General features: G+C 37.5%; 1 protein-coding gene across 1 annotated transcript in view; it reads left to right on the forward strand.

Annotated features, from left to right (window-relative positions):
* LOC150076590 (uncharacterized) overlaps nt 1-20062 on the forward strand; it is a 71137-nt gene that overhangs the window by 43297 nt on the left and 7778 nt on the right. The window contains exon 5 of the mRNA XM_090387508.1: nt 13536-13596. Coding sequence (XP_090243634.1) covers nt 13536-13546 — 11 coding nt within the window. The 3' untranslated portion in view covers nt 13547-13596. The remainder of the gene's footprint in view (nt 1-13535; nt 13597-20062) is intronic.

A 20062-nucleotide genomic window follows, 5' to 3' on the forward strand; every position in this document is an offset into this window, starting at 1 on the left:
GGAAAAAACGGAATGGCTAATTCCTAATAAAGTTTACTTTAAGTATGACATAAATAATGTCAGATAAAGTCAAATTGTCAGTAATGCTAAGAGAACGAAAGACGGAACCTGTCAGATAAGGTCGGATTGTCAGTAATGCTTAGAGAACAAAAGAGGGGACATGGTAAAAACCCCGTAAGGAATCTACCAAGCATACTTTACCGTAGCCCAAGGCGGGAAAAACAAAACGCCTGCAGCAACCTCACTAGACTTATATAACTACAAAGCGTCATGCGCCACCTAAGATTTGTCAAGAATTAGCCGGTGTTTTTTTGGATGAACAAAAGCATAATAGCGCCCTCTATAATAGAGAAAACAAAACCAATAATACTCAGATGTAGAAGAGAAATCCTAGTATAATATAGAATTCATTCCTACTGTAAAGAACCCATATAGGTACCACTTTTCTAAGGCGTAAGCTATATATAGCGAGTTCAAAACAGCAGTCCCTAGTATGTACATGTATATACAAAGTCTAATTAGTACACCACTCGCTATATCTATACCCTATATTAAAAAACAATAATGATTACATTAAGACCACGGCAATATCCAAAATGTATATAACAGTTTAATAAACTGCCTGCCTAATATTTTCGATAATTTCCAACTGGTTTAAATTATCGTGGTACTTTTTTAGTGCTATGGATAAAGCAGTACTCATATGTTTCAAAATGAAATTATATGGGAAACCGTTATCCAATAATTTATGCTTAAGATCGATAAGCGCATATATAACATCACTTTTATTATTACAAATATATACTCTTCTGATAGTTTGTGTCACTATAATGTTTTTAAGTATACGTACAGAGATATTAGTACCCCAACGGGTTAAGTCTATAGTTTTGAAATTGAATTCTTTGCGTTTGTCAAATAGCTTGGTAGATAGTGTATTATTATTAATCTGAATATCTATGTCCAGATATGCTACTTTAAAAGGGTCACCGTTGTTAGTGACTTCTAGAACCAACTCCTGCGGGTAGTGTTTAACCGCTTCTGTAAGAAAGCTAGTATTGTTGAACACAATTAGGTCATCAATATATCTGAACATATGGATATCTTTAACAAAGTTGTTTTCAAAATGATGCAGATATAAGTTGGCGATGAGACACGAGCTACTCGCCCCCATGGCAATGCCAGCATGCTGTATGAAAATATTACTACCATTATAAATATAGCTGTTGGAAATACAAAGATTAATCAAGTTATCCCAATAATTACGTTGGCAGGGTAAAATTTGGCTATATTCTGTAAAATAATTATTTAACACCAATTTTAGACTATCATGTGGGATGCTAGTAAATAAATTTTTGAAATCATATGTATTTATATGTTTGATGCTATTCATATTGTTCTTTATAAAGGTTAAAATAGGTCTATTGTTATTAATAATTCTGGAGGAATCTATAGCCTTGAAAATCATGCTGAGCAATTCAACTAGCTTACTATGTGGGACTTTTGAGTAGCTATTTCTACAAGATGTAATAAATCTGAAACTAATAGGCGATTTGTGAAACTTGGGAATACCATACAAATACGGAAAATTAGTATTATAGTTACTAATTTTTAACCTTTTTTGTATAGCCAGTAGCTTTTTGGTAATAGTACCAAGGTTACAGTTAGATTTAGTATATGTAGCACTGCTATGTAGTTCATTGTATAATAGTGTGGCATAGAATTTTTTGCAGATGAAACTGTAATTATTAGCGGCCTTATCTATAGTTGTTATGATAAATATATCCTGTAACTCCTTTAAATGTCGTTTGATTAACTGCATATTATATCTTTTGCTATCTCTAATGGTATGATGCTTCCTATGTAAAAGCATACTAAATATATGTTGTTTAAAATCGCTATTAGTAAGAACTAGCCAATTATAGAAGGCCTCTAGTGGTAAATTAAACTTATAGGCCAATTTAAGGCAAAAATGCATAAGGTCAGAATGTATTAGTTTGGTTATAAGATTAGCATTAAGGCTAGTGTTAGGTCTGTATTTAAAACCGTAGGAAAGAACAGATCTCAATTCCTGGTGAGGAACCAGGTTAAGATTACCAGTAATTACATGCCCATGATGTAAGTCAACGAAATCATGGTATTGTGGTAAGTGGCAGTAGCAAATAGCATCCTGGTAGACATTATCTAAGTTGCAGGCTAGCTGCTTATAATTACAAGCAGTAAGCCCAAAAGGTTTATTGTAACTAAACCTAGTTACTATCTTCCTATTACTGAGTGGAAAACTGCTAACATGTTTATTTAATATCTCCTTTAACGGTAAGTAGTCAAATATAATGTTACTGAATTTAATATTGATATAGATGTTATGGATAACAGGTTTATTACATAGACGATATTTAAAAATATCCCTAAGTAAGTGGTCAAGATGCTGGTTACGATGTGAATATGTCTGGTTAATTTTTTCTAAGGCTTTTAACTTGCTATGCTTGAGGCCGAATAAGATATCATGTATGAGTTTAATATTTATAACATTTTTATCCCAAGTATCCAGCATGTCGGTAAATTTTCCTAAAGTATGCTTAGTGCGCATTAGAATGCCAGTACCAGTATTGTTAAAAACTTTGTTTCTCATCTTACTACGTGGCAATTTAGGCTGGGATCTATTAGCCATATGAAAAAGTTTATAAACACAAGTATCTAAACTACCAATATTATAATTACGTCCATTAAACAAACTATTGAGACCATAAGGGTACAGGGTTTTATATTTAAGAATATTGCAGTTTTCACGTTGTAATCTAATGCTGTGTCTATGTTCAATATCTAATATAGTAATAGAAATATTATCGAAACTATGTGTTTGGAAGTGCTGCAGTTCAATGTCATTTTTATTAACAAAATTATTAATATGGGATCTGTGCCCATTAATTCTAATATGTAATTCACCTCCTGTTTGTCCAATATACTTAGCCATACACGTATTACATGTAATTAGGTAAATAGCTCCCCTAGAATGGCAGAAAACCGGATCATAGGTATTATGGGAGACATGTTTAATGTTCATGGCCGGGCAAGTTTGACATCTCATATTGTTGCATTTGTTGAATTTTAAGTATAGCTCCGATGCAAAAGTCCTCGTGTCCAAATGTAAGTTATTGTCTATAGTATCATTAACCGGGCGGTTACTTGGTAAGCCTAATACATTAGATGCAACATGGCTATTTTGGTTACTTATCGGATCACTCATAGCCATAGTAGAATCCGCGGTACAGTTTAGCCTACGCGACCGACGTAGTATCTTATGATTATTCAAAGTGTAGTAACTCATGATAGTATTATAAGGTAAAAATAACTAAAAAATGGGGGAAATACAGTTAACCATCGACTATATATCTTACCAAACTCACAGAGTATGATAACTAGCATAATAGTATCCTTATACTTTAATATAGCGAAAACAAAAATATTGATATAAAAAGATGTAGAAATTTAATGTAATTAGATAACGATAACGATAAGGAGAATCCTTGCAGACCAGTCAATACAAAGGCAAACTCCTAATTAATAAAGCATCCATAATATTACTGAGTTTAGGTTGTAAAGATGTAAAATTATAGTTAAAGTGTAATATATAGAACACCCAATTAATGCCATCAAACGATCGAACATTACATCGGACGTTATGTATATACTAAATAGATACGTTATAGTGTAAAGTTAATATCTTTAAAGTTTGAAAATCCATATAGCCATAGTCCTGCCATATCTCCAGTATACATGAAAACCAAAATATAAATCATATTAAGTAAATTAATAAAATAATAAAATAATAAGCCCAACACAGGAAAATTATTTTGCAAGGAACTTTGTCGAGGGCTAAACCCTTACAAAATAACCAACCCATGCTAGACTGAGCCATCGGTTTCTGTTATCATCTGCCTGTATACTAAAGCCAAAATAATATAATAGTGGAAATGTGGAATAATTTAGTATAACATTAACGTAAGATTTGAGACAAATGTAAGCTGTTGGGCTTATTATTTTATTATTTTATTAATTTACTTAATATGATTTATATTTTGGTTTTCATGTATACTGGAGATATGGCAGGACTATGGCTATATGGATTTTCAAACTTTAAAGATATTAACTTTACACTATAACGTATCTATTTAGTATATACATAACGTCCGATGTAATGTTCGATCGTTTGATGGCATTAATTGGGTGTTCTATATATTACACTTTAACTATAATTTTACATCTTTACAACCTAAACTCAGTAATATTATGGATGCTTTATATATATATATATGTATACACAGCGTGTTTCAAAAATACACGGCATAACTTCAGGAATGAGTTTCTCATATGTAGACAATAAAAATATTTTATATCAATATAGTTCGGGAAATGCTTGGTTTCCGAGTTTTGAAGGTCTGTCTATGACACTTAATTGTTCACATCACCTTATAGTAATTGTTCAATACATTCAGCAATGTATTTCAAAATGTCCACCTTCTGCCTGAATATAGGCCTCACATCGACTTCTCATGGACTAGCGAAGACAATGCCAAATTCCTGGCATGTTATGTTGGCATCTGGCATAATATGCTGATCTTGTCACCTGGCATAATATGCTGGTGATGAGGCCTGTACCCGTTGCAGATGGTAAGGATCCAGTTAGTGTTCTCCAACACTCCAAATAGTCGAATGTTGAACAGCCAGTTGCATTGCTATTCTGGGTGTGCTGGAGTGCAAATCCAAAATCTCCTCTACTTCAGGAGCCTTAGATCTTGGTCGTCCTCTGTCGGCAGCACGAGGTGTAAACGTCCCATGTTCACAAAGGCGGCGATGGATACCTTTAAACGTTTTCCTCACTGGACATCTTCGTTCTGGAAATCTTTAGTGGTACAAACGACGAGCCTCCATAGCATTGCCGTCCCCCTTACCATACATAAAGTGCATATCCGATTACTCCTGATTTGGTCGGAATGGAAAACCACCAGATTCTGTCAGTACCTTGTGATGAAGGAAATAACCTGAGGGAGATAAGACATTCTGGTTAATAACTCGGGAACCAAGCATTTCCTGAACTACGTTGATATAAAATATTTTTATTGTCTACATATGAGGAACTGATATCTACATATCAGTCCCACATGAGCGGCTGCTTTATAAGTTGGAACAGGTTGGAATCACTGGGAAAATCCTTAGATGGATAGAAGGACGGCTTCAGGGCTTCAGGGCAGGAGGCAGAGGGTTGTGATAAATGGCTATTCCTCAGATTGGGTTGATGTAAAAAGTGGGGTTCCCCAAGGATCAGTATTAGGACCACTGTTGTTTTTAATTTTCATAAAACGACATTGATGAAGGGATAGAGGGCGTGATGTCTAAATTTGCAGATGATGTTAAAATTGGTAGAGTAGTTAATGATCACTGTCAAGCTGAGCTTCTTCAGAGAGACCTAGATAGACTTCAGGAATGGTCAGAAAAATGGCAGCTGTGCTTTAATCCAACAAAGTGTAAGGTATTACACCTGGGAAACAGTAATCCCAAAAAAACTTATTCACTTGGTGGAGTTCAACTAAACCCAGTACTGGAGGAAAGGGACTTGGGTGTTACGATACGGTCAGACATGAAATTCTCTGAGCATTGTAAACAGGTTGCAAGGAAGGCCCATGGTGTCCTATCAATGATCTATCGAACTTTTGCAAGTAGAGATAGGGACGTGATAATCCCATTATATAAGGCTTATGTTAGACCACACTTGGAATACTGTGTTCAAGTATGGAGACCGCACCTGAAGAAAGACATTGAGCTTCTTGAAAGGGTGCAAAGAAGGGTAACTCGCCTGGTGAGGTCGGCAAAAGGGCGTCCTTATGAAGAAAGACTTCGAATATGTGGGTTGCAGAGTTTGGAAACTAGACACCTTAGAGGAGATTTGATTGAGGTGTTTAAGGCTCTGAGAGGCATCAGTAAAATGAATGAGGACAAAATTTTCAAGATTATAAATGATGCTAGAACTAGGGGACATAAATTCAAGTTACGGGGGGAAATGTTTAGATTGGACTGCAGGAAGTTTTATTTTAGCCAGCGAGTTATAAATTACTGGAATAAGTTGCCTTCATGGGTGGTAGAGGCCGACAGTTTGGGGAAATTCAAAGGTCATCTGGATAGTACTTTCCGGTAAGGGAAGCGCATAGGATGATAGGTTTAATTTCCTTTTTATTTTATTTTATTTATTTATTAATTATTATTATTTAGTTATTTATTTTTATCATTGTTTTTTTCGGATTTTTTTTTTTTTTTTTTTTTTTGGCTGGTGCAGCATAAGCCATAGGCTTTCTTGCACCATGCGGCCGTTACTAATACTAATACTAATACTAACTCATTCCTGAAGTTATGTCGTGTATTTTTGAGGCACCCTGTATATACAGGTGTATATATAAAACTTATTTTTTTCTGATGGAATTTGAATTTGAGCCTTTTCCACCCTGACAAAACACAGAGTATGTGGTTAATGAATTAATCGTTAAGTTGGTTTAATTAATTACGAAATTATTGTCAAATGCTAAATATTATTATATAAATTATTATTAATGGGAAAAAATGATTTTTTTTCCATAAATAATATTTCGACTGTTATTTTAGGAGGTTTTGAAAATTGCACGATTTTATTATATAAATTCGTATTATTTTATTACATTAAATTATTATGATTATTACCTTTGACATTAGAAGGGATAATACTGTACTGTATGTGTTGTACTGTATTGTCATTTTTAATAGATTAGTTCGCTAGATGGCCTCATTTTCCAAATGCTCTTTGTCAGGAGCTAAACGTGTTTACACCACTAGTTTTCACCAGAAAAAAGAAAAGAATAATTGTGTGGCTTTAACACTATTATAGACTTAAATTAAATTCATTTCTTATTAAACATGGGTGGCTAATTCAGCAATGTATTTGACAGGAATTAATTTTTGAAAGTATATTTCACCTGAAATCGGTATGTAAGGAAAAAGGGTAGGTAGGTTGGAATTTCGTGTAGCAAAGATTGAGGGTGGAGCACTTTCTTTTTTCTTTCAAATTGTGATCGGTGTAGCCAGACTCGGGAAACGATTATATATCTCATAACTTTTGTTAGGCATGCATTGTTTACTAAATAGATTGTATTGTTTAAATGTTTGTTTAAATGTAACGATCGTTACATTGAAATTGCAGAATGCGCTGAATTTTTAGGATTTTCAAGGTTTTTCGTACGGTTTATTGTATAAGTATGCGTATTTATTTCAAAATTTTCACATAGTTCTTAGCCCTCAAGAGGATTGAATCTGAGGGGCAGAGGTGAGAACCCTGCTCCTCCGCATCTTCTGGCAGTGCGTTTCAAAACTTGGCAGGTGGCCTCAGCAGTTCATAACAAAACTTGGCCTCAGCAGTTGATACCATTTACGCTGATCTCTGATTCCACAAACGTACATAATTTACAAATATGAGTCTGCGCATTGCAAGACAGTCTGAGATGAAGGTCTTGAGTTTGTCTTGTGATATATTTGTGAATTAACTATTCATATTATCTAATTTATCAATAATGTTTACTCATGTTTTTAATTAGATAATAAAATACTAAAATCCCTAAGGCACGCACCTTAGATAAATATAGTGAACGATTCTTTAATTTGGTAACAATATTTTTGAAACGTCCGCTGTGCTCAAAGATATATATGTTTGTAAACCGCTGGCACCACCACCACGGCGTGATGAGATTAATTGTATATCTCTTACAGTGCGATTAAAGATTTTATTCTATATATTTGGTAATGATTCACCAAACACGTTTAGAGTGTAGTGAATGGTTTTAGACCTTCAGATAGAGAAAACAAGAGCTAACGCAGACCCCATACAAAGTGCTTGACACTCAGCCCCCGTTGCGTTTGTGTGTGAGAATACATAGCCAAAAGGGTCAAAGAGCAACAACCCGATTCTAACGTATAAATCAATACTTTAAAAAAATAAAAACATTTGCGTTATTTTGTTTATAGAATCTTTTTGCCGCTTATTAAAATATTATTTAATTAATTAAAAATGTAATATCAATGGTGCCCCGCACTCCTTTGAAGAATTGCACTTTTACTGTAGAATCCCTAATCGCCCCTCCGTGTTGGATTGCCGTTTTAAATATTAACACGGCTACCTTCATAATCATAAAGAAGTATATAAGCTTTGTTTTCTATTCCCAGCTCCTCTCTGCCGCAGAAATGTGGTACAGACAGCTGCAACAACCAAAAATTTCCTCAAATGGGGAGATGGGAAAGCTTAGCTTCCACCAGACTCCAAAACCATCCTGGCTAATTCCATAGTGCCTACTTCAGCCTCTCTCTCGATAATCTCATGGCCCGTGAATAAAACAGCCATAACTTGACAATGTCTGCGCAGACGGTGTGCAAATTTCTTAGAGAATCCCCTATGACTTCTGTTGGTCTTCATACTGCGACCTTATAATCACTGAATAACTTCTCTCAACCACAAGTTGCGGATGGTGTCTTTATGTTATTAGGTCGACGCATTCTCCCTTTGCTCGCAGCTCTCTTCACATCTGAGGCTCTGCCCCCACTTACATTCTCATGTGATATTCCTCCCAATTCGGGAAAAAAGGAAACTGCGAGCGTTTTGTTATGCCGCTTAACAGCTAGAATTCATCACTGAAGCAGAGTGATTTCCCAAGAGCACGAAGGACACAAAAATGCTCATTCCGCGCTAATACTGGAATATTCTTATTCGTGGAGCGAGCATTTCCTTGTCCCTCGTACTCTTGGTAAAAATCACTCTGCTTCAGTGATGAAGCACCCCAGTAGGGAATCTCCCCTCATTGAGTTCAAGTAGAGAATACAACAATCGGAGAAGGCCACAGAAATGCTCCCCCTAAAGAATTGAATCATTTCCGTGCCCTCCTCCTCTTGTTATATTCTTCAGAGAATATGACATCGGAGGAGGGCACGGAAATGCTCCCAATAAATGGGATTTATGCGACCGGACAACCCCCTGATCAAAGGAATGTTCCCCAGAGTGCACTATAGTCACCGCTCTTCTCCGCAAGATTCCCAGATCATCACCGTCCTCAGACGATGTCTGCCTGTACGCCACACCTGAACGGCACGACCCTGAAATCGGCATCCGCATGGTTTCAACGCCTGCCATGATTTCATTCTGGTGGCTCCTTCCATTTGCCTCGTGCCCAGAAAGGACGAAGGCAACGACCTGCTTTGGAAGGCCTTCCAGTTCGCAAAGCAGGATTGGCATCGTTGCGGTAGACAGGATTCTGACCTAAATGCGTTCAGTCATAACCCCCTCTGGATCAATCATCCAGACCTGCCGTTCCTCTCGTACTGAGCAGAATTACTACCGCAGCGATTGCAGTACATGGGATTCTTGACCTAATGGCGTTCGGTCATAATCTACTTCACCAAGCACATGAATTTAAACCTGCTTTTCCTTTCTTACTGAGCAGGAGTATTTTCGCAACGAGTAGTCATCCTAGGTCATAAGGCGATTTTCGCCTTCACCCTGCTCTACGGATCCTGCATAAAATGGCTAACAGGCAACGTCGCTACTACGCTCGGCCGCCTTACGCCTGTACCCCGGCAAGACCTCTCTTGCTACATCTCGCTTTACATCGTAAAGCCAAAGGTCACATTGTTCTTCATTAAGTCCAGCTCATTCCCCGCATTTCATGAAGGGAACAGAGGGTGGCGTCACTACTGCGCTCGGCCACCATCCCGGCAAGACGTCTTCTTGCTGCCTCTCGCTTTACATCTTAAAGCCAAAGACCATGATATCCTTATTGGCGACCACGCGATTTACGCACGGTCGCCTGAAGCCCCTGCAAGGACTCTTCTAGACACCTCTTAGCTTAAATGTCTTAAAACTAAGATGCCGGCATGATTCCGCTTTCGCGGCTTTTTCTGGCTAGCTTTTGCCTTCTTGCTTCCGCAAGGTTTCTGTCCTTGCGGTGCTAACCTCAGGACACCTGCTGTTCATTTTCGCAGGTGACTGACTGCCTAACTCCCAATCTGAACTGGAATCGGGATGGCAATGGAATTCAGCACGTTCACAGCGTTCCCCGAAGGGATTGGCCCGAGAAATTCCTCTCCCCTTTAACGCAGTTTGAAAAAACATTGAAAGTAGCGGTCTTTCATTGGCGGCCGCCAGGCGACCTGCCACTTATGCTTTACCTTTCATGTTTCTTTGACTTAACAGACTAGAGTCAAGCCTGGCGCAGGCACTTCGTCCCCGCGATCGTTGACCTGGTTTCACTCTGTGGGGCGGTTCGTGAAACGAGCTCGCGTTCCCCACACACAAATGCGTGTGAGGAATTCGAAATGGCATCAAACTCATTAATTGGAAATTTGAACCCAGTTAGCACAGTACCCGCCAGTCTGGTCGGGGTTGCCGCTGTGCAGGGTCAGCTGTGTAGACCAACAGGCACTACTTCGCGAACGGTACGGGGAGCACTAGAGGAAACGCAAAACAACACAGATACGCCAGGCCGTGCATCGCACTCATTCTACCCAACCTGTGTCAGTGCGTTACGCTTCACTCCCCTCATATATACGAGTGCGAAGGTCAATAGAATGATGAACTTGAACTTCGGTAAAAATAAACCGTAACTCTCACCGAAAGTAAGCCGCAGCTTTCCGCTGCACGAGAAAGTCGTCCGGTAACTTCACAAATTTGTACGGTTGAAAAAACAGCAATGTCGCGTTCGTGTTGGCTTCAGTTTTGTTGTTCTTATCTCTGCTATGACAGAGAGAGAGAGAGAGAGAGAGAGAGAGAGAGAGAGAGAGAGAGAGAGAGAGAAGCGAATCGTGCCCGGCTGGCTAGCCGCGTTGCTGAATGAATTGGCGGCAGGCATACATATCAAGACTCCGTCGAATCTTACATACCTAAACTACACGCTACGCGACCGTGGAAGTTGCCGAACGCCGCAATTTGAAACAGTGGTGTCACTGTCGTTGTAGACTACACATCTGAAGACAGCAATGGCTTTGAGAACCAGAAATAGTAGCAAAACTCATATTTCCGAGCAACCTAAAGAACTAACTTGTCTAATTCTAGAGGTTGATCGGAAAATGCCCTTTTCGTAAAATTTACAAAATATCACGCAACGAAGGAGTTTTCCTGACTTTGATACTAAGCCAGCTTCGAATAACACCGAAATTTCTTGCAAAATCTTAGGGGAAATCAGAAAATGCCCATTTCGGAGCAACCTACAGAACTAACTGTAATTCTATAGGTTGGTGGGAAAACACAGTTTTCTTGAACAGTGCGAGATAAATAAATGAGGCCAGTGCTATCCAGTAATCCTAGGAATCGTAGTGTTTATATTAATTTTGCGTTTATATAGGTTTAAGATTTTTCACTCTTTCTGCAAAAACAACTGGATTTTTCCAGTTTTTCCCAATACAGTTTCCAAGTTTAATGCGAAAGGTGAGAGTAAAAGAGCGCTCCTGACTATAATATTCATTTCCTATCGTCTAAAACAAAACTTCCTTTCAAACACTAAAGGAAAACACGAAAATGCCAATTTCTGAGCAACCTAAAGAACTAACTTTTGCAAAATACGTTGAACAGTACAGAGCAGTATCAAAGATCGCTTCCAAAGCTATTTGCACTGAATGTTTCATTTACAAAGAGTTTTCGTGACACTTCCACTCATTCCTCATGAATAAGACCAAAATTGTTTTCAGTAACTACAAAGAAACAAGAAAATCCACATTTCTGATCACCCTATACATCTAACTTTGGTAATTTTACAGGTTGAATGGAAAACGCCGTTTTATTGAAAAATTCCAGAAAAATAAATGAATCAACTGTCATCTAGAGTTTCTTGGACTCGTGTTGTTTATAATAAATTTTGCATTTATAGAGTTCTAAGATTTTTCTCTGATCCGGGCAAAAACCACTGGACTTTTCCAGTTTTTTTTTTCAGGTCTATTTTGCAATTATCAACCAAATGCTGCGAAAAATAAAAACAGTATTCCTGACTAAACTCTTCAGTTCCTGCCGTTTGAAGTAAAAACCGCTTTCAAAAACTAAAGGAAAACTATAAAATGCCCATTCTTGAGCAAACTGCAGAATTAACTTTTCTAATTCTATAGGCTGAGTTGAAAATGCCATTTTCTTCAAAATTCCAGATAAATAAATATAGCCAGTAGAGTCTAGCATTCCTTGAATTCGTATTGTTTATACCATATTTTGCATTTATATGGTTTAAGATTTTTTTCTGATCCGGGAAAAAACAACTGGATATTTCCAGTTTTTCCGGTACACTTTCATATCTCAATTCCTGTGATTTCTGGTTATGAGAATACCTGAAAGACAGAGTTTACCTTACAGACGCTTGTAGATTTGAAAGCAAGCATTAAACAGCATGTAGCCAACATCCCCACTGAGATGCTACGCGGTGTCTCACGCAGTCCTCCGTTTTCCGAATGTCATCTCAAGTGAAGGATAGCACATAAAACAATATGTGTAGATTTCTAAGTTCTGATATTAAAATCTAATCTTAAGTTAAGTGTTCCTTCTCATGTTTACAGTACCAATTTCTCCCCTGATGGAGGGAATTTGAACTAATTTTTTTCCTTCTATAAATCGCTTCCCCATTCCCTAAATAACATACCTATCGATTTTTACAGCGCTATCTCTAAGCGTTTTGACCGTAGGGGTCTCCTGAATAGAGAAACTTATTTTATAACCACTCTTATTTTATTTATTATTTTATAAGCTTATTTTATAACGGTATATACATTAGGGCAACAACTTGGTTTCCCTGCATTACTTTTTACTGTTAATACTAATTTCAATAATACAAAGTCGCCCTCTACCCACAAATCCTAACACGAATTACAAACTGATCCTTCTGGAAGAGAATGCGCAAGTGAATACTTGTTTAACTTGTATAAATACCTAAATTTACTTGAATTAACTTGTTTAAATACCTATGGAAACTGTGCGGAGGTATTTCTTAAAAATAGTGAATCAACTATGAAGTATATTTAACAAAATATCGTAATCATTTAGATTTGTATATACAGTCTTATAATAAACAGCTCTTTCTGAGCACAGGACTGTTAATTAACATGAATTAAGTTAATTTCATTTTAATGAACGTTAGTTTGCCTAACTTAGTTTGCATTCTCATTTCTTTTTAAATTTTGAACTGACCACGGACACAAATCTGTGAAGGCGAAAAGTGCCTTCAGAATTTTGTGTTCGTAGTTCTGATAAGATTTCTATTCATGGTATTTTATATAAATTGTTGTAAAGCTGGTTTCAGACAAAAATAATTTCATTTAAATTGCTTTAACCACAAATTTAATTGTGGTTAAATTTGTGTGCGTAACATATTTTTTTTCTCAAAATGGGAAGTTTGGTAATTTCAGTGTGATATCTGATGTCATTCGATTCTGAAAATACATTTCAACTGGTTTTGTTTAACTGATGCAAATTGTTTATACGAAATCATTTTTTTTTTCAGCAGCACAATGATCAAATCTGGATTGTCGCAAAGTGATTTTTATAAAAAAAGTATGGTTATGGTAAGTAAATTTCTCTCTCAATCTGTATGTGTGTGTGTGTGCACACGCAGTAGCCACAAAATAAATTGCATGACTCTCTTAAAGTTTAATATTTTCTTAGTAACTCCCTTTATAAAAATTATTAAATTATCCCGTAAAAGCAGTGTGATATTGAAAAATCATTTTTGTAATATTAGAGTGCAACGCATCATCTTGTTTATATAAGCATCATACTGCTGTCTGCCTGCACTTTCATTCAGCAACGGTAGGCCTTCTTCTTCAGTGTACCAGTCTATCGACTGGTTTGCCTCTTTGATGAGCCGTTTCCATTTCTCCCGGTATTGTGCTAGGTGTTTCACTTCTGCATAGCTTCGAAGCCCAGTTTCCTTGAATTGTATTTATGATGGTGTTTCTTGGTCTTCCTTGTTTTCTTTTTTCGGTATTTTGCCTTCCAGCACATCCAGTAACATCCCTCTATGCCTCATGGTGTATCCGATCCATTGTAGCCGTTGTCTTCTGATTCTTCTTAGCAATTCTCTTTCTTCTCCTCCACGCTGTAAAATTATGTTATTACTAATTTTTTCTGTCCACCTACTCTTTTTCATTCTTCGCCAACACCACTTCTCAAAAGCCTCTAGTTTTTTCAAGTTGGTTTTGAATTAATTTGACTGCTGAATGCAAAGCAATTGACCAAATGTATGTTTTCATAATTCTTTTGCTTAAGTCTAGTGACATGTTTCTTTGGCTTAGTACAGAGATTTTACCTCTAAATGTTGTTTTGTCATCGCAATTCTTGAACCGATTTCACTGTGACAAGATGAATCTTGTGTTATAATCTGTCCTAGATATTTGAATTTTGTTACCTGTTCTATTTTTTTCTCCTTCAGTTTCAATGTGAAATTGTTTTGGCTTTTTACTTATCATCATAATCTTAGTTTTTTAGTGTTAATTTTCATTCCATATTTCTTCACTTTCTTAGTTAACTGTTTTAGCATATTGGATAACATTCTTGGGCTACCTGCAAGGATTACCTGATCATCTGCAAACCTGATTGTGCTAAGTGTTCTTCCGCCTATCTTTATACCTAACTTTTTACCATCAAATACTTCTTTCACTATTAATTCTGCAAATATATTAAATAAACCTGGCATCCTTGCCTCACTCCTCTCCCTATTTTTGCTGTTTCTGTCAATGATGATGATGGCCTTTTGTCTTTTATACAAGTCAAATTTTAGCTTAATTAATCTTTGTGGACATCCCATGATTTCTAGTAGAGGAAAAAGCTCATTCCATTCCAAATTACCATGTCAAATGCTTTTACATAGTCAATAAAGCACACATACAGATTCCTACCATTGTTTATCATTCTTTCGCCTAAGAATCTTAAAGTTCCTATTGCTTCTCTTGTAGATAAGTTCTTTCTGAACCCATATCCTCTAAAAAGTGTTCGATGAAGGATTCTATTCGTATTTTTATGATTTTTAAGAGAATTTTTGATGCATGTGATATGAGGCTGTGGTTTTGTAGTCTTTGCATTTGGTTGGTGAAGATTTGTTTGGTATTGGTGCCATGACGGTTGTACAATTTTCTTCTGGCCATTTTCCTTCATTACATGCTTTCACAATCAATTCAAATAGTGGTTGCTTGACTTGATCTCCACTGTTCTTTATTAATTCTGCTGTAATTTCTGCTGGTATTATCTACACCAGGAGCTTTGTTGTTAGGACGTAACTTTAAAGGTAGCTCAAATTCTTCTTTTAATATTTTATCTTGTTTTAAATTTTGTTGTTCTCCTTCCTCATCATATTTCCAAGTGTATCTACATGGTTCCATGTATAAATCCTCTATATACTTTCTCCATGTCTCTTGTTGTTCTTTTGCATCGAGAATGGCATTATATTTTTCATTCCTGATTGCTCTGGAACGAATTCCATTATATTTTCTTGTTATTTCTTTAATTTTCTTGTAGGTCCTATATGTCCGTCCATACTTCATTAAGGTTTCGATTTCTTGGCATCATTCTATCCACCATTTAACTTTTGCTTTTCTGCATTCTCTATTAATTTCATTCTTGAGAGCACGGTAATTATTTTTTCCATCTTTTGTTTTCATATTTTTGAAGATTCTTCTTTGATCCATCATTTGAAGGATGTCTTCTGTTATCCATGGTTTTCTTTTCGCCTTGTTTCCATTTCTCAGAAATTTATGAGCTGCTTTGTATATAGTTTCTTTAACGTTATTCCACATCTGGTCAATATTATTTATCATAATTTCTTTATTTACCTCTTTATAGCTGTGTGTAGTATTCTGGAACAGTATCCTTATTTCTTCATTCTTTAGTTTTTCTAAGTTCCATTTATTATTTATTTTCTTTCTTTCCCTTAATTTTCTTTAGTTTTAGTTCTGTTATCATTTTCACCATTGAATGGTCACTGACCACATCTGCTCCTGGAAACGACATGGCTTTTTTACCTGATTGCGATATCTGTGTTTCACCGAATGTAGTCTAACTGATATCTACGAGAATATCCAGGATTTTTCCACGTATACGTACGTCGTAGTAGCTCCTGAAACCAAGTGTTGGCTACTACATATCTTTCTTGACTACAGAAATCAATTAGTCGTTGTCCCCTCAAGTTTCTTGCTCCTAGCCCGAAAGCTCCAACAATATTTCCTTCTGTTTTGTCTCCCACAACTGCATTCCAGTCTCCCATTATATTATCATTTGATTTTGTTTTTTCTCAGAAGTTCTTCCAGTTGTTCATAGATCTCTTCTACTGTATCTTCATTGTTGTTTGATGTAGGGGTGTAAACTTGTATTATTACAATATCAACTGGAGATATTGTAAGACGGGTCATTATTATTTTATTACTGATTGTTTCCACATCTGTCAAGCATGATGAAAAACGTTTTGATGTAATAATTGCAACGCCTCCCTGACCTTTATCACTTTCTGAATGTATTATTTTATATTCTCCGCTGAGGAATTCTCCTGCATCTTTCCAACGGGTTTCAGCCAGTCCAAAATGTATTCCTCTTTTAACGTTCTCTAATTTTACAATCTGTAGCATAGTGCGTACATTCCATGTTCCAATTCCAAAACAGGGATTTCGCTTGCTAATGGCCTGGAAATCCTTGCTACTTTCCCTGCCGGGCCTTACATCACATTGCTTATATGAATTGTTGATCCCAGAATTGCCAGTTACTCTAATTCCTCTTTGACTGCTCATCACTGGTTTTCTTGGGAAAAGAAAAAGTAACAGGGTAGATTCCCCCTTGCCTTCGCTACAGATATTAACCTTCACTGTCTGAGGATGTGGTTGCTTTCGTTGGCTTTTAAGAAGCTCTTCTGCCACCAGACCTAGGTCTCCCAACCTACCGTGTTGGTGACCACTTTGCAAGCTCAGTTTCATAGCGTACTGAATATGGCCTTGCACGGTAGGCCCACAATTAGTTAATTTCAAGACAGAAAAGTTAAAATTATTGGTCCTGTTAAGGAGAGCTTTTCTAGTCGTCATATTAGCTGCAAAAGTTGGTTGTAATCAGTCAAAGAAATGTGAGAACGGCGTTGTCCAAAAAAAATCTGAAACGGAAAAGTAATTTAGCACAGGACAGAGTTAAAATCGTTTATGCATCCATGATCGTTGTGCATGCCCCAGGGACCTAAACTCCACGTGGAAGGAAGATACTTGGGTAAATGCAAGTAATAAAATTGTCAGATGAAGACATGGGATGAATGGTTTGAAAGCATATCGACCTCGGAAGGAGCCTTTACTGACAAAATCCATGAGCAAGAACACGACCAACCTAAGCTAAAGAACATGCTAATTGGCAAATTAAGCAATGGGAATCTGCAATGTTCTCTGATGAACCCAAATTTAATCTTAACTGATCAGATAGGTAAATGACACATTCCGCGGTGATCTAACAAAACTTGCCACTCTGACTTCATTAAATCAACAGTAAAGTGTCCACTGAAAGATGGTTTTTGGATGCATAACGAGCAAAACAGAGGGCGAATATACATTTTATAATGTTAATGGCGACTATTACACAACTTTTAAAGACGGCTCTTCTACCTGTCTTCAGAGTCTTCTTTCAAAGAAGAGAAAATTATGGTTTCCAACATGATTGCAGACTGCACATAAGGTTAGTACAACATTTCATAATCATTTAATCCACTGTCGTGCAAAATTTACGGACCAGTCAGGTTTTCATCTGTAGCTTCACAAAGGAGTGGCTGGATATGGGAAAAGCACACCAAAGGAACCTGGTGAGGTACACAAATGGTGAAGGAAACAACAACGGAAACAAAACGGTACAGAGAGACTTTATTCAAAAATGGCAACATAGCACTGGCTGTCATGATGCAGATGCATCACTGCCAAAGATGGAACAAAGGGAAGAGGTAGCCGACCGGGCTAGCCGAGTGGGTAAAGTACCTGCCCGGCAACCCAAAGGTCGCGGGTTCGATTCCCGCCTCGGGCTTGGATCACTGTACTGCAAAAACCTTTGGAGGTGCAATATGGCCACAGAAGCCGATGCGCCAACAACTACCAAATCAAAAAAAAAAAAAAAAAAAAGGGAAGAGGTGGGCCTCTGTAGAAGATGTGGCTACCCCTGATGTCGATTCAGGCTTTTTCACCGCCTGTCCATGCTTAGGACAATGTTGTTGATAAGTTCTTGTAGTAACATCGTCCATTCCTCTGTCAGCGCCATCTTCAGCTGATGAACATTTTCTGGTGGGCGTGGACGTGCCGCTAGGCGTCTCAACAGAGCGTCCCATATGTGTTCGATGGGATTTAGAACGTCGGAAACGGGCAGGCCAATCCACACGAGCAATTCCTCACTTTCCAAAAGCATATCACAGCTGCAGTGCGATGGAGTGTGGCGTTATCATCCATTAACACGAACTCGGGACCAATGGCACCTCGGGACAGAACCACATGGGGAAGGATTACCTCAGTACAGTAGCGTGCACAGGTTACAGTACCGCCATCCAGTATCTGGAGTTGTGTACGTCCATCCAAGATAACGCTTCCCCAGACGAGAACCATATCGATCCCTTTCAGTGATGTTTGCGGGGAGATACCGTGTGCCAACCTCTCGCCAGATTAGCTGACGTCCAGAATCGCTGCAGAGACTGAATCTACTCATCGGTAAAGAATACCTTAAGTAAAAATTTTGTGGTTGTAGCCTTTAGAAAGGGTATTGGTCCTTAAGTTTAGCAAACTAGTATATATATTAATCTGTTTTAGATAGTGGAAAAATTCAGATAAATTGGACTTGTCTCCAATAATATGTATTGGTTGAAGAGATTTATTCAAGTTACAAAGGGAACGGAATGATGTAAATCTGGCAGACTGATAATGATCGCACTCTATAAGAATATGTTTCATAGTTAGTGGTGAATCAAAGTGCGGGTATATTTCCTTGCAATAAATAGAGATGCGTAAGGTGGGTATGTTCAATACGTGCTCTGGAATGCACAACCTCTTCTTGTCTGTTCGAGCGGAAACTAGATTTACACAACTGTGGATTCTGCTTTATATTTCGTAACTTGTTATTTAACTAGTTATGCTAATTTCTGTTAATTTTTCACTCTCATATTCGGCGTATGATTAGTTTATAGTCTGTGTAAGGAATCCGGATATTTTCATTGTCGTGGGATTTCCGCCTGCTTTATTTGCATGCTCATTTCTTGGTATTCTGGTGTACCCTGGGATCCAACAGAAACTGACGTTCTGCCTATTTTTATGAAGATCCGATATCCGAGTTGTTGTTTGATTTATAAATGGATGTGGAGAGCAGAAATTGCTATGGCGGGCTGTCACAGCTCTCAAAGAGCCTGTATAGTCTTCGGAGTGGAGTTATTCGCAATCAAGGTCAAGCCCCTCTTAATGGCACATAGTTCTGCAGCGAAAATACTGCGTTCCTGAGGTAATGAGACAAAGACTGTTGATGTTGGTAGAACCACTGTAGCTCCTACAGCTCTGTCACTTTTGGAACCGTCAGCATCAATTTGCAGAGTTTGTGCATTAACCAAGGAGTGGGTTCCATGTAGTTTCTGAAAAGTTTGATTATTCAGGGAATGTTTCCGCCAACGTTGGAAGTAATCATCACATGAAGGTATACACGCTATCCATGTAGGTTGCAAGATTTCTCTGCCTTGATGAGAATTATTCAAATGCATATTCCACTGCTGAATTAGTTCTTGTAGGCGGATTCCTGTAGGTTTGTTTTCATGAGGTTTATTTCTAAAAGGATTTACCCATTGAGGATCGTAGAAGTGTGACCAGATAGGATGAGATGGGAGGCTATTTATTTTAACCGTATAGTTGAGGAGCAGCATGTTTCTTCGAAGGTGGAGTGGAGGTTCATTGGCTTATATATATATATATATATATATATAGTCTATAGACTGGCGAATTCCTGAATGCTCCAAGAGCAGTCCTGAGCGTATTATGTTGTACTGTGTTAAGACAT

The sequence above is a fragment of the Mastigoproctus giganteus genome, chromosome 13 (genome assembly GCF_048544385.1).
Source record: "Mastigoproctus giganteus isolate SK-2022 chromosome 13, ASM4854438v1, whole genome shotgun sequence".
Classification (NCBI taxonomy): Eukaryota; Metazoa; Arthropoda; class Arachnida; order Uropygi; family Thelyphonidae; genus Mastigoproctus; species Mastigoproctus giganteus.